We start from the raw sequence: 15306 nt of genomic DNA, 5'->3' as shown, positions 1-15306 counted from the left end.
TCTAAATCTATGTTTTCATTTCCTTTCCACGACTACAGATAGTGTTTAGTCAAAGTGCCCGACCACCCTGAGACACGAGTCGGCCTGGTAGATTGGTTTGGAGCGGAGAGTCTTAGCGACGTGGAATCTATTGAGCTTCCTGGCTGCACTTCGCAAGATCCGGTGGAGAACTAGTACTGTACAGGCTGTACCTAGCATGACTTGACTATACTATGCAGTCTATATGCAGGTTACAGAGACATGTATGGACGCTTGCTACAGGCAAATTGCATGTAGGCTACCCACTCACCCCTTCAAAATATATATAAATATATATAAATAAATAAAAACGAATAGATGAATGAATAATAAAGATAATAATTCATTTGAACATATAAAACATTCCCTAAATTCCTATTTGTACAAATTATATCTCCGTTTCGAATGTGTATAAATACACTGACTTGATTACTGAATGGTATCGCAGATGTGTATTAGGCTTAGGCTACAGTACTCTGGTCTACCCAGAATAGTCTACGCAGAAATCAAACCATGTTGGTGTTGCAAGAAGTACTTGTGTCATAACAATTAGAATGTTATACGCTCCCAGCTCTATGCTTATGATGCTTTATGGTCGATGTGTTCTACTTTAAATCATTTAACTGCACCCTCTGTTGAGGTTTGGAAATCAATCAGGTCTTGATAAGAAACACTGGGTGGTGTGAGGAATCATCTCCCAATCTTGTATTCAAAGTCCACACCTCCTCACTGTTGCATGTTGAAAGGTTTTGTAGACCTGTTGTTCTGTCATTGATAATCACGTAGATCTGTCCCTGTGAAGTAGTAGATAAGGTCGCAGGCCTTCACAACCCAACTGATTAACGTCATATACTGTACGCTATTCATATATGTCTTGTTCTGGTCATCTACTGTACAAGATTTTGGATTGATTTGCACATTTACACATAGTTCTGTTCTTTCACAATGACATGCTAATTTGAGAAGGTACAGTATGTTGTGTTTTTAAAAGTTTATATTGTTTGTTTATATGAGCAAGTACTGTTACCTCTGGTCAATATACACCCATATAAATATTCATTTCATGTATTGACCAAAGTCAATGCCTCCCATCTGCTTGGGATGCATGACGTATTTATTAAATGTATGTACAATCACATCATAAGTACATTACATAATTATGCAGTCAGAAACACCTGAAGGTCATTTTACAATAAAAAAGGTTATGATGTTTCAGGGCTTCTTCTTGAATACTTGTTTGCAGACTTTGTCTTCAACGTGGATCTCCTGAAAGAAAAAGAGACCACCAGAAAGACAATGAGACAATCAAATAACATATACCCCTCAAACTCAGAAGCTCTACACCTCTCAAACTCAACTCTGGACCTCTAAGTCAGTTCCACTGCATCTTGTCAGTGTTCCCCTCTAATCAGGGACTGATTTAGACCTGGGACACCAGGCCTGTACAATTAATATGAATTAAAAAACACAAACCCACAGACACTTGGCCCTAAGTGGAATGAGTTTGACACCCCTGATATAGGGGTGCCATTTCAGATGCAGTCTATATGTCAGGGGTACTCAACTCTTACACTACGATGTTCGGGAACCTGCTGGTTTTCTGTTCTACCTGAAAATTAATTGCACACACTTGGTGACCCAGGTCTAATTCAGTTGTCTTAGGTATGAAGAATCTGTAATGTTCTGTATCTTGACGTTGAAGTCTAGGACATTTCTCTCTTTTCTCTTTCTAACCCCCCTCCATCTTTCTCTCAGTCACCAGGTGTAGCAGGTCTCCTTCTATCCATTGCATCCAGCCACGGTTGGCCTTCTCTCCCTTCTGCACAGCCACCAACTTGTCTCCATCCCAGGTAACCAGTGTCTGAAGAACACACACACACACACACACACACACACACACACACACACACACACACACACACACACACACACACACACACACACACACACACACACACACACACACACACACAAACAGTCAGCTTACCGTAGACACACATTTGCCCAAATTCCCCACAGCTAAGATATCAGGTCGGTAGCATAGAGTAGACGTAGCATAATACAAATTTGGGACACTCAAATAAGTATATGTTACGTTTGGTATTGTTGCATAAGACAGAAGGTTATTAAAGGCAAAAACTAAAGGAGGTTAGTTGGTCGGGTTGGCTGAGTGGGCATATAACTTGAACGTCTGGCAAGCTAATGGCTTTGTGCTCTAAATGTTATTCATAATATATCACAAAATGCAATTTGTAACATATCACAGGAAATGGATGAAGGATATCCATAAATTAATAAATACCATACCAAATGTAACATATCATACTAATTTGAGTGTCCAGGATTTTCGTTTGCTATGTTACATCTACCCCTTAGTCCAGGATGAAGATATGTGTGTATGTTTCCATGAAGCCAGGGTCAACAACTCACAGCAGTGCTTATGACTGTCTCTTTTATTCTAATCTGAGAGAAACGGAGTGCAGTGACAAAGTGTCTCTCTGACCGTGGTCAGAGTGGTTGTGGTCCTACCTGGACTGTCCTGTTGTCCAGTCCCTTAGTGACCTCCTCAAACTCCTCCCCAACGGTGAAGTTGACCTCGTAGTTCCTGAAGGTGCTCAAAGTTTTGGTCTCAAACTTGTCTCCATTCTGGACGATCACCTTGGTCTGGGTCAGGTGACAGGCGATCTTACGGGTGGCAAAGTCAATATCTGGAGGAAACACAGTGAAACAACGTCAACATTTAAAGATGTTCTGCTCATTCCATGACACAGACTGTCCAGGTGAATCCAAGTGATAGCTATGATCCCTTATTGATGTAATTTGTCACGTATATCCTACCCACTGAACATTAAAAACTGAAATATCCTATGTTTCACCGAGTCGTGGCTGAACAACGTCATTAATAATATACAGCTGGCGGGTTCTACACTCCAACGAAAGGATAGAACAGCAGCCTCTGGTAAGACACGGGGGGTCTATGCATATTTGTTAACAACAGCTAGTGCATGATATCTAAGGAATTCTCGAGGTTTTGCTCGCCTGAGGTAGAGTATATCATGATAAGCTATAGACCACACTATCTACCTAGAGAGTTTTCATCTGTATTTTTTGTAGCTGTCTACATACCACCACAGACCGTTGCTGGCACTAAAACCACACTCAATGAGCTGTATACCACAATAGGCAAACAGGAAAATGTTCATCCAGAGGCAGCGCTCCTAGTGGCCGGGGACTTTAATGCAGGGAAACTTAAATCACTTTTACCTAATTTTTATCATCATGTTAGAGACGTGTGCAAAGCTCTCCATCGCCCTCCAGAAGGCAAATCTGACCGTAATTCTATCCCATTGATTCCTGCATACAAGCAAAAAAACACCAGTGCCTCAGTCTATAAAAAAAGTGGTCAGATGAAGCAGATGCTAATCTACAGGACTGTTTTGCTCTCACAGACTGGAACATGTTCCGGGATTCTTCCGATGGCTTTGAGGAGTACACCACATCAGTCACTGGCTTTATCATTAAGTGCATCGATGACGTCGTCCCCACAGTGACAATACGTACATACCCCAACCAGAAGCCATGGATTACAGGCACCATTCGCACTGAGCTAATGGGTAGAGCTTTCAAGGAGTGGGACTCTAACCCGGAAGCTTATAAAAATCCCACTATGCCCCCAACGAACCATCAAACAGGCAAAGCGTCAAAACAGGACTAAGATCGAATTGTACTACACGGGCTCTGACACTCGGATGTGGCAGGGCTTGCAAACTATTACAGACTACATTGGGAAGCACAGCCAAGAGCTGCCCAGTGACACGAGCCTACCAGATGAGCTAAATAACTTATATGCTTGCTTCGAGGCAAGTAACGCTGAAAAAGGCATGAGAGCATCAGCTGTTCCAGATGACTATGTGATCAATCTCTCTGCAAATCAAATCAAATTTTATTTGTCACATACACATGGTTAGCAGATGTTAATGCGAGTGTAGCGAAATGCTTGTGGGGGCCGATGTGAGTAAGACCTTTTAACAGGTCAACAGTCACAAGGCCAGATGGATTACCAGGACGTGTACTCCGAGCATGCGCTGACCAACTGGCAAGTGTCTTCACTGACCTTTTCAATCTCTCCCTGTCTGAGTCTGTAAAACCAACATGTTTCAAGCAGACCACCATAGTCCCTGTGCCCAAGAACACTAAGGTAACCTGCCTAAATGACTACCGACCCTTAGCCCTCACGTCTGTAGCCATGAAGTGCTATGAAAGGCTGGTCATGGCTCACATCAACACCATTTTCCCAGAAACCCTAGACCCACTCCAATTTGCATACCACCCCAACAGATCCACAGATGAAGCTATCTCTATTGCACTCCACACTGCCCATTCACCCCTGGATAAAAGGAACACCTATGAGAGAATACTATTCATTGACTACAGCTCAGCGTTCACCGCCATAGTACCCTCAAAGCTCACCACTAAGCTAAATACCCTGCGACTAAACACCTCCCTCTGCAACTGGATCCTGGACTTCCTGACGGGTCGCCCCAGGTGGTAAGTGTAGGTAACAACACATCCGCCACGCTGATCCTCAACACAGGGGCCCGTCAGGGGTGAGTGCTCAGTCCCATCCTGTACTCCCTGTTCACTCATGACTGCACGTCCAGGCACGACTCCAACACCATCATTAAGTTTGCCCATGACACAACAGTGGCAGGCCTGAACACCGACAACGACGAGACAGCCTATAGGGAGGAGGTCAGAGACCTGACTGTGTGGTGCAAGGACAACAACATCTCCCTCAATTTGATAAAGACAGGAGATGATTGTGGACTACAGGAAAAGGAGGACCGAGCACACCCCCATTCTCATTGACAGGGTTGCAGTGGAGCAGGTGGAGAGCTTCAAGTTCCTTGACGTCCACATCGCTAACAAACTAACATGGTCCAAGCACACCAAGACAGTCGTGAAGAGGGTACGACAAAATCTATTTCCCCTCAGTAGATTGAATAGATTTGGCATGGGTCCTCAGATCTTCAAAAGGTTTTACAGCTGCACCATCGAGAGCATCCTGACTGGTTGCATCACTGGCTGGTATGGCAACTGCTCGGCCTCCGACCGCAAGGCAATACAGAGGGTAGTGCGTACAGACCAGTACATCACCAGGGCCAAGCTTTCTGCCATCCAGGACCTCTACACCAGGCGTGTCAGAAGAAGGCCCTAAACATTTTCAAAGACTCCAGCTACCCTAGTCATAGACTGTTCTCTCTGCTACTGCACGGCAAGTGGTACCGGAGTGCCAAGTCTAGGTCCAAGAGGCTTCTAAACAGCTTCTACCCCAAAGCCATAAGACTCCTCGACAGCTAATGAAATGGCTACCCACACTATCCCCCTCTACCTACATGTACATAAACTCTGCAAAAAAGAAACATCCTCTCACTGTCAACTGTGTTCATTTTCAGCAAACTTAACATGTGTGAATATTTGTATGAACATAACAAGATTCAACAACTGAGACATAAACTGAACATGTTCCACAGACATGTGACTAACAGAAATTGAATAATATGTCCCTGAACAAAGGGGGAGGAAAAAAATCAAAAGTAACAGTCTGTATCTGGTGTGGCCACCAGCTGCATTAAGTATTGCAGTGCATCTCCTCCTCATGGACTGCACCAGATTTGCCAGTTCTTTCTGTGAGATGTTTCCCAACTCTTCCACCAAGGCACCTGCAAGTTCCCGGACATTTCTGCCGGGAATGGCCCTAGCCCTCACCCTCTGAGCCAACAGGTCCCAGATGTGCTCAATGGGATTGAGATCCGGGCTCTTCGCTGGCCATGGCAGAACACTGACATTCCTGTCTTGCAGGAAATCATGCACAGAACGAGCAGTATGGCTGGTGGCAATGTCATGCTGGAGGGTCATGTCAGGATGAGCCACCACACGAGGGAGGAGGATGTCTTCCCTGTAATGCACAGCATTGAGAATGCCTGCAATGACAACAGGCTCAGTCCGATGATACTGTGACACACTGCCCAGACCATGACGGACCCTCCACCTCCAAATCGATCCCGCTCCAGAGTACAGGTCTCGGTGTAATGCTCATTCCTTCGACGATAAATGCGATTCCGACCATCACCCCTGGTGAGACAAAACCGCAACTCGTCAGTGAAGAGCACGTTTTGCCAGTCCTGTCTGGTCCAGCGACGGTGGGTTTGTGCCCATAGACGATGTTGTTGCCAGTGAAGTCTGGTGAGGACCTGCCTTACAACAGGCCTACAAGCCCTCAGTCCAGCCTCTCTCAGCCTATTGCAGACAATCTGAGCACTGATGGAGGGATTGTACATTCCTGGTGTAATTCGGGCAGTTGTTGTTGCCATCCTGTACCTGTCCCGCAGGTGTGATGTTCGGATGTACCAATCCTGTGCACATGGTCTGCTACTGCGAGGATGATCAGCTGTCCATCCTGTCTCCCTGTAGCGCTGTCTTGGGCATCTCACAGTACGGGCATTGTAATTTATTGCCCTGGCCACATCTGCAGTCCTCATGCCTCCTTGCAGCATGCCTAAGGCACGTTTACGCAGTTGAGCAGGGACCCTGGGCATCTTTCTTTTGGTGTTTTTCAGAGTCAGTAGAAAGGCCTCTTTACTGTCCTAAGTTTTCATAACTGTGACCTTAATTGCCTACCGTCTATAAGCTGTTAGTGTCTTAATGACCGTTCCACAGGTGCATGTTCATTAATTGTTTATGGTTCATTGAACGAGCATGGGAAACAGTGTTAAAACCCTTTAGAATGAAGATCTGGGAAGTTATTTGGATTTTTGCAAATTATCATTGAAAGACAGGGTCCTGAAAAAGGGACGTTTCTTTTTTTGTTGAATTTATTACCTCAATTACCTCGACACAGGTGTCCCAGCACATTGACTCTGTACCGGCACCCCCTGTATACAGCCCCACTATTGTTATTTACTGTTGCTCTTTAATTATTTGTTATTCTTATCTCTTCATTTTTTAAAGTATTTTCTTAAAACTGCATTGTTGGTTAAGGGCATGTATGTAAGCATTTCACTGTAAGGTCTACACCTGATGTGCATGTGACAAATACATTTTTATTTAATTTGTTAAATCCACTTCAATTAGTATAGATGAAGGGGAGGAGACAGGTTAAAGATGGATGTTTAAGCCTTGAGACCATTGAGACAGGGATTGTGTCTGTGTGCCATTCAGAGGGTGAATGGGCAAGACAACATATTGAAGTGCCTTTGAACGGGATATGGTAGTAGGTGCCAGGCACACTGGTGTGTCAAGAAATGCAACACTGCTGGGTTTTTCTCGATCAACAGTTTCCCGTGTGTATCAAGAATGGTTCACCACCCAAAGAACATCCTGCCAACTGGACTCAACTGTGGGAAGCATTGGAGTCAACATGGGCCAGCACCCTGTGGAATGCTTTCGACACCTTGTAGAGTTCATGCCCTGACAAATTGAGGCATTTCTGAGGGCAACATGGGGTGCAACTCAATATTAGGAATGTGTTTCTAATATTTTGTACACTCAGGATAAGTATCAAGTATGTTTTCATATAGATTCTGTTCACCTTGGTTGGACAGTGAGGTGTGTGTATAGTATACTTTTTATTGTGCTCCCTTGTGCATAAGCCACCAGTCCTCCTCTTCAGTTATGAGACTGCAGCTCAAGTCCTAGAATTACTATTCCACTCAAACCAGCTCTGTTGACAATCTAATTTACCCTTTAAAAATAGCACTGTACCAGAAATAGAGCTAAATAAGGTAAACTGTGAGCCTGCAAAAGTGCCCGCCTCTTTCATTTTGATATTCATATTGCATTGGCCACAAAGTGCAAATTCAATTTCTACCCATCTCTCTTTTTGATGAGGCTCTTTTATTTACCCATCCAAATATTTTTCTTCCTCCCTCTATTTCCATATGGGTGTAATTTTCGATCCGCTCATGGAAATGAGAGAGCGGCACGGAATGAGACGCCTTGGATTGTTTGTTTTGGGGGATTTTTCTGGGTTGAGCGGGAGAGACTTATGAATTGCAGATAAAGTCGTGAATAATAAAAGACTTGGGGTTGATCAACACCATGCTGAATGGATGGATGGGGGCCTTCGCTTGCCAGTGACATGCAGATGCTGCTTGGCAGAGCTCGGGAGGGGAATGGGAATGGGAGGATGTTAAATGTGGAAAAGAGTAAATCTATATTTATTCAACGTGGTAACAAGCAGGACCCATTCACACAAACAGTCAAGGTTAAGTCGCCATGACAGCAGCTCAGTAAGTAAATGAAGCAGCACTAGAGAATCCTTTCTCTCTCTCGCCCTCTCTTTCAATCTCTCTTCCTCTCTCCCTCACACACTCTCACTGTCTATCACAATCTCACTAACTAACACACTTAAATAGTCTTTACACAAACGTTATCTCCGACATCCCCCTCTCAATCAGACACACTCTTGCACACAAACCCAATGACATATGCACACAGGCACACACTCATGCACACACACGACACACTCTTTCTCTATCAATTCCCTCTCTCTTCTTCACCCCTTCCCTCCCTCCCTCTCCACCATCTCTCTCTGCATGTCTGAATCTCTGCTATTTTCCAACAGACATTAGAAGAACAGCTTACCAATGGCCTTCATGATATCCTCAAAATTCTCGTTGGTGACCATCACCCATTGTCCATTGAAGTCTGCAGGCATCTTGGCACCGGCTGGGTTTGTGCTACTGTATATGCCCTGTATATGTCTATGGGGATTTTTCTCACACACAAACACAATGCAAGAGGTAGATTCTATTGGCCCAACCCTTTATATACAGCCTGTTTACGTGTGGAATTAAGGGGCAGGGTTCGCCTGATTACACTCTATTTCTTTGAAAGAGAAGGGGCGTGTGTGTGTGTGTGTGTGTGTGTGTGTGTGTCAAGTGTGGAGGCACTTAGCATCAGCTAACCCACTGACTCTTAACAGGCTAGCCGGATCACTTGTTCATTGTATTGATGCAGAAAGGAAACAAGATGGAGAGCACCAGCTAGAGCAATGATAGCCTAGTTCCACTGTCACCTGTAAACACAGACACTAAAAAGCAATGCTGAGGAGAAGGTCAGAAAGTCATTTCTCTCTTCTGAAACAAGAAAAGGTTTCCAGTTCAAACACAGAATACACTGAGTGCACATTTGACTATTTTCTTCATGTTAAGTCAAAGCAACACACTGGCATTTGCATTTAACCTGCAATCTAGCCTGGTTGCCAGATGTGTTCGTGCTTTAGCTAACTCCTATGATTTAGCTAAGGGAAACTGGCTAGGGATGGGATTAAAACAAACAGATAACTGTGCAACGTGTCTGTAAAAGGTATCGAGTATGTATAAACTGGAAGTAGAAGCCTAAGTGTTGTTGTCCATTAGTTTACTCCATTTAGGAGAGGGGTGTGTAGGGTTAGAGGAACATAATAAAGGGAAATATGTTTTACAAAAACATATATGTTGAAGGGAAATGATGCAGACAATTACATTGATGGAATCTACAATCTATCTGCACTACTAAAGATTATCTACCCCTGAAAATATAAATCAATAAAACATAAATACATTTGGGAAACTGATCTGGCAACCAGGCTAGATGCAATCTGCAGGGGAAGTGGAAACCCTTTCTGTACACTTCCACCAGTTCTGCATATTTGCCAATTACCTCTGTAGCTATAAATGGTTTGTAGTTGTATTTGCTTTGACTTCAATTCTTCCTAATGAATTACAATAACCTACCGTATTTCTGACTTGAAATCCTTTGTCATGATTAATGTCAATGTCAATTTGATTTGTGAGTGAGAGATTATCTGTGTGTGTGTGTGTGAGAGAGAGAGAGAGATGCAGGGTACAGTGAAAATGTTAGGCTTCAACATGCAGGACTCTAATAAAATAATGGAAATGGTCATAAAAACAACAACAATAGAAATAGCACTATATACATCATAACAACTGTAGCAGTAATTAATAAATACAAATCCATTGGGGTGGAGTAAAGACTGTTGAGGGGGTGAAGGCAGAATAAAGACTGTTGAGGGGGTGAAGGCAGAATAAAGACTGTTGAGGGGTAGAGGCAGAATAAAGACTGTTGAGGGGTGAAGACAGAATAAAGACTGTTGAGGGGGTGAAGACAGAATAAAGACTGTTGAGGGGGTGAAGGCAGAATAAAGACTGTTGAGGGGGTGAAGGCAGAATAAAGACTGTTGAGGGGGTGAAGGCAGAATAAAGACTGTTGAGGGGGTGAAGGCAGAATAAAGACTGTTGAGGGGGTGAAGGCAGAATAAAGACTGTTGAGGGGGTGAAGGCAGAATAAAGACTGTTGAGGGGTAGAGGCAGAATAAAGACTGTTGAGGGGTGAAGGCAGAATAAAGACTGTTGAGGGGGTGAAGGCAGAATAAAGACTGTTGAGGGGGTGAAGGCAGAATAAAGACTGTTGAGGGGTGAAGGCAGAATAAAGACTGTTGAGGGGGTAGAGGCTAAATAAAGACTGTTGAGGGGTAGAGGCAGAATAAAGACTGTTGAGGGGTGAAGGCAGAATAAAGACTGTTGAGGGGGTGAAGGCAGAGTAAAGACTGTTGAGGGGTCATGATTAATGCCAATGTCAATTTGATTTGTGAGTGAGAGAGTATCTGTGTGTGTGTGTGTGTGAGCGAGAGAGAGAGAGAGAGAGAGAGAGAGAGAGAGAGAGAGAGAGAGAGAGAGAAAAAGCAGATTACTTTGTTATCAGCCCTATGTGATGGCCCCATAATCAATGGAGGGGAGACAGAGAGGGGAGACAGAGAGACAGAGGGAGATAGGGACAGAGAGAGGGACATGCAGACAGAGAGAGAGTGAGAGAGAGAGAGACATTGAGAGAGAGGAAGTGAACACGAGAGGGGGTATACAGAATTCAACCTCTCTTAAGGTCTAAAACAAAGATAAAATAATAGATAAAGAACTTGTTGCATGGTATGTTTACAGTAGTGTGCATGATGTTTCTGCCATGGTGTGTTTACAGTAGTGTGCATGATGTTTCTTTCATGGTGTGTTTATAGTAGTGTGCATGATGTTTCTGCCATGGTATGTTTCCATGGCATGTTTACAGTAATGTGCATGATGTTTTTGCCATGGTATGCTTACAGTAATTTCTATGTTATGTTTACTGTAATGTTCATGATATTTCCATAATATGTTTACAGTAATGTGCATGATGTTTCTGCCTTGGCCCATAGTCATTTAATATTCCTAATGTGAACTTGAGCTCATAAACAGTGCATTAAGACAATAGATAATGCATGAGCTTGGTGTAGGGTGAACCTAGCCACAATCCTATTCCATAAATACAAAATCCTATTCCACAAATATACAATTCCATAAATCCACAATCCTATTCCATAAATCCTATTCCATATTGCAACCAACAGCAGTTGAACAACGGAGGGGGTATACAGAATTCAACCTCTCTTAAGGTCTAAAACTAAGACAAAAGAATAATATGCCTGTATCTTTCAAACCTAAAGCATATGAAGAACGTGTTGCATGGTGTTGCATGGTGTGTTTACAGTAGTGTGCATGATGTTTCTGCCATGGTGTGTTTACAGTAATGTACATGGTATGTTTACAGTAATGTGCATGATGTTTCTGCCATGGTATGTGTACAGTAATGTGCATGGTGTGTTTACAGTAATGTGCATGATGTTTTTGCCTTGGTATATTTATGGTAATGTGCATGATGTTTCTGCCATGGTATGTTTACAGTAATGTGCTTATTATGTTTACAGTAATGTGCATGATGTTTCCATTTTATTTGTACAGTAAAGTGCATGATGTCCACAGTAATATGCATGATGTTTCTGCCATGGTATGTTTAGAGTAATGTGCATGATGTTTCTTGCATGGTATGTGTAGAGTAATGTGCATGATGATTTTGCCTTGGTATATTCACAGTAATGTGCATGATGTTTCTGCCATGTTGTGTTTACAGTAATGTGCATGATGTTTCTGGCATGAAAGGTTTACACTAAAATGCATGATGTTTCTGCCGTGGTATGTTTGCAGTAATGTGCATGGTGTTTCTGCCATGGTATGTGTACAGTAATGTGCATGGTGTTTCTGACATGATATGTTACCGTAATGTGCGTGATGTTTCTTCCATGGTATGTTTACAGTAATGTGCATATTATGTTTACAGTAATGTGCAAGATGTTTCCATTGCATTTTTACAGTAATGTGCATGATGTTTCCATGGCATGTTTACAGTAATGTGCAAGATGTTTCCATTGCATTTTTACAGTAATGTGCATGATGTTTCCATGGCATGTTTACAGTAATGTGCATGATGTTTTTGCCATGGTATGCTTACAGTAATTTCTATGTTATGTTTACTGTAATGTTCATGATATTTCCATAATATGTTTACAGTAATGTGCATGATGTTTCTGCCTTGGCCCATAGTCATTTAATATTCCTAATGTGCCCTTTAGCTCATAAACAGTGCATTAAGACAATAGATAATGCATGAGCTTGGTGTAGGGTGAACCTAGCCACAATCATATTCCATAAATACACACAACCAACAACAGTTGAACAACGGCTCTGCATAGATTGTGTTGTATGTACTGTGCTCCTGACTGCACAATTCATTTACCTGCGGGGACAATAAAGTTGTAACTGAATTCAAATTGAAATGGTGCAGTTACTTAGAACCAGAGATTATTGCATTTGTATCACATCAAAATAACAGTTTGACAGTTTGACTGTGTAACGCCTGCTTCCAACTCACACCCACAAACACATAGATCCCCTGAACGCAGCTCACTCTCCAGATTACTGATTACTTTGTTATCAGCCCTATGTGATGGCCCCATAATCAATGGAGATAGGAACAGGGGGGAGACAGATAGGCAGAGAGAGATAGGGACAGAGATAGGGACAGAGAGGGACACGCAGACAGAGAGAGAGAGAGAGAGACATTGAGAGAGAGGAAGTGAACATGAGAGGGGGTATACAGAATTCAACCTCTCTTAAGGTCTAAAACAAAGACAAAAGAATAATATGCCTGTATCTTTCAAACCTAAAGCATATGAAGAACGTGTTGCATGGTGTGTTTACAGTAGTGTGCATGATGTTTCTGCCATGGTATGTTTACAGTAGTGTGCATGAAGTTTCTGCCATGGTATGTTTACAGTAGTGTGCATGAAGTTTCTGCCATGGTATGTTTACAATACTGTGCATGATGTTTCTGCCATGGTATGTTTACAGTAATGTGCATGATGTTTCTGCCATGGTATGTTTACAATAATGTGCATGATGTTTCTGCCATGGTATGTTTAGAGTAATGTGCATGATGTTTCTGCCATGGTATGTGTACAGTAATGTGCATGGTATGTTTAGAGTAATGTGCATGATGTTTCTGCCATGGTATGTGTAGAGTAATGTGCATGGTGTGTTTAGAGTAATGTGCATGATGTTTCTGCCATGGTATGTTTACAGTAATGTGCATGATGTTTCTGCCATGATATGTTACTGTAATGTGCATGGTGTTTCTGCCATGGTGTGTTTACAGTAATATGCATATTATGTTTACAGTAATGTGCAAGATGTTTCCATGGCATGTTTACAGTAATGTGCATGATGTTTTTGCCATGGTATGCTTACAGTAATTTCTATGTTATGTTTACTGTAATGTTCATGATGTTTCTGCCATGGTATGTTTACAGTAATGTGCATGATGTTTCTGCCTTGGCCCATAGTCATTTAATATTCCTAATGTGAACTTGAGCTCATAAACAGTGCATTAAGACAATAGATAATGCATGAGCTTGGTGTAGGGTGAACCTAGCCACAATCCTATTCCATAAATACAAAATCCTATTCCACAAATATACAATTCCATAAATCCACAATCCTATTCCATAAATCCTATTCCATATTGCAACCAACAGCAGTTGAACAACGGCTCTGCATAGATTGTGTTGTATGTACTGTGCTCCTGACTGCACAATTCATTTACCTGCTGGGACAATAAAGTTGTAACTGAATTCAAATTGAAATGGTGCAGTTACTTAGAACCAGAGATTATTGCATTTGTATCACATCAAAATAACAGTTTGACAGTTTGACTGTGTACTGTCTGCTTCCAACTCACACCCACAAACACATAGATCCCCTGAACGCAGCTCACTCTCCAGATCCCAATCACCTGAATTCTAATCACCTGTTCACACACCTGTATGTCAATATCACACACTATTTAGTTAAGTTCTTTGCACCCTATCACTGTGAGGTGTTGTTTGTTTGTGACACATAGCTTTTGGAGCACTGGGTTTCCTGTGAGTTACTCATCCTGTGTATGATAGTTTTGGCCAGCCTCACTAATAACACCTTTTGCCTAGTCCCTGCCTGTACTTTAGCCTATCAGATTTCCTGTTATCTACCTATTGCTTGATCTCCCGGGCTACGTTACTAGCCTTTTCCCTGTCTGTACTGTTGTCCTTTTGGACCCCCTGTGTATGACCTTCTGCCTGCCCCTGGACCCAGCTACCTGCCTCCTCCTGTGTATGACCTTCTGCCTGCCCATGGACCCAGCTACCTGCCTCCTCCTGTGTATGACCTTCTGCCTGCCCCTGGACCCAGCTACCTGCCTCCTCCTGTGTATGACCTTCTGCCTGCCCATGGACCCAGCTACCTGCCTCCTCCTGTGTATGACCTTCTGCCTGCCCTTGGACCTAGCCACCTGCCTCCTCCTGTGCTCCTTTGCAATAAACACCTGCACTTGAAACCAGCTCTCCCCTCGTGTTCATTACAGACTGTGATGTGAATTGACCACTTGAGTTGCTTTGAAGGGGTCAAAGGTCGATGTCTGAAATTTATCATCCCTCTGATAAGATTAAAATAACACTTATCATCTGAACTGTCACCCCAGCATTGACATGCAACTTAGTAAAGTGTCATGGAACGGAACTGTTTTTTTGCAACTGAGTACTAAAACTAGTTCTGATTGAGTAGCCTAGCTCTTCCCTCGTTCTGCTTTATTTCCAAACTACAAGCCTGGAGAATACCCATCCAAGTACTTAACCCTCTACTGCACATCGTTGCTCAAGGGCAACAGAATATTTTCTATTGGCGAGGAGCCTAATTGAGCAGTTGGAATCATACCCTTTAATAGTGAGGACAGTGGGTTTGGGGACAGTGGGTTTGGTGACAGTGGGTTTGAGGACAGTGGGTTTGGGGACAGTGGATTTGAGGACAGTGGGTTTGGGGACAGTGG

General features: G+C 42.9%; 1 protein-coding gene and 1 pseudogene across 1 annotated transcript; both read right to left on the bottom strand.

Moving 5' to 3' along the window:
• LOC112267457 overlaps positions 1-198 on the bottom strand; it is an 18767-nt pseudogene extending 18569 nt beyond the window's left edge.
• An 886-nt stretch (positions 199-1084) lies between these two features.
• Positions 1085-8833, bottom strand: LOC112238819 (retinol-binding protein 2-like). The gene is made up of 4 exons (XM_042297585.1): positions 8665-8833; positions 2548-2726; positions 1778-1879; positions 1085-1284 (listed from the first exon to the last, which is right to left on the bottom strand). The coding sequence occupies exons 1-4, from the start codon at positions 8735-8737 to the stop codon at positions 1231-1233; spliced, it is 408 nt and encodes a 135-aa protein (XP_042153519.1). The 5' UTR covers positions 8738-8833; the 3' UTR covers positions 1085-1230.
• Between the last annotated feature and the right edge of the window lie 6473 nt (positions 8834-15306).

This window comes from Oncorhynchus tshawytscha, linkage group LG14 (genome assembly GCF_018296145.1).
Source record: "Oncorhynchus tshawytscha isolate Ot180627B linkage group LG14, Otsh_v2.0, whole genome shotgun sequence".
In the NCBI taxonomy this organism is placed as follows: Eukaryota; Metazoa; Chordata; class Actinopteri; order Salmoniformes; family Salmonidae; genus Oncorhynchus; species Oncorhynchus tshawytscha.
This window is presented reverse-complemented; position numbering and strand designations above follow the sequence as displayed.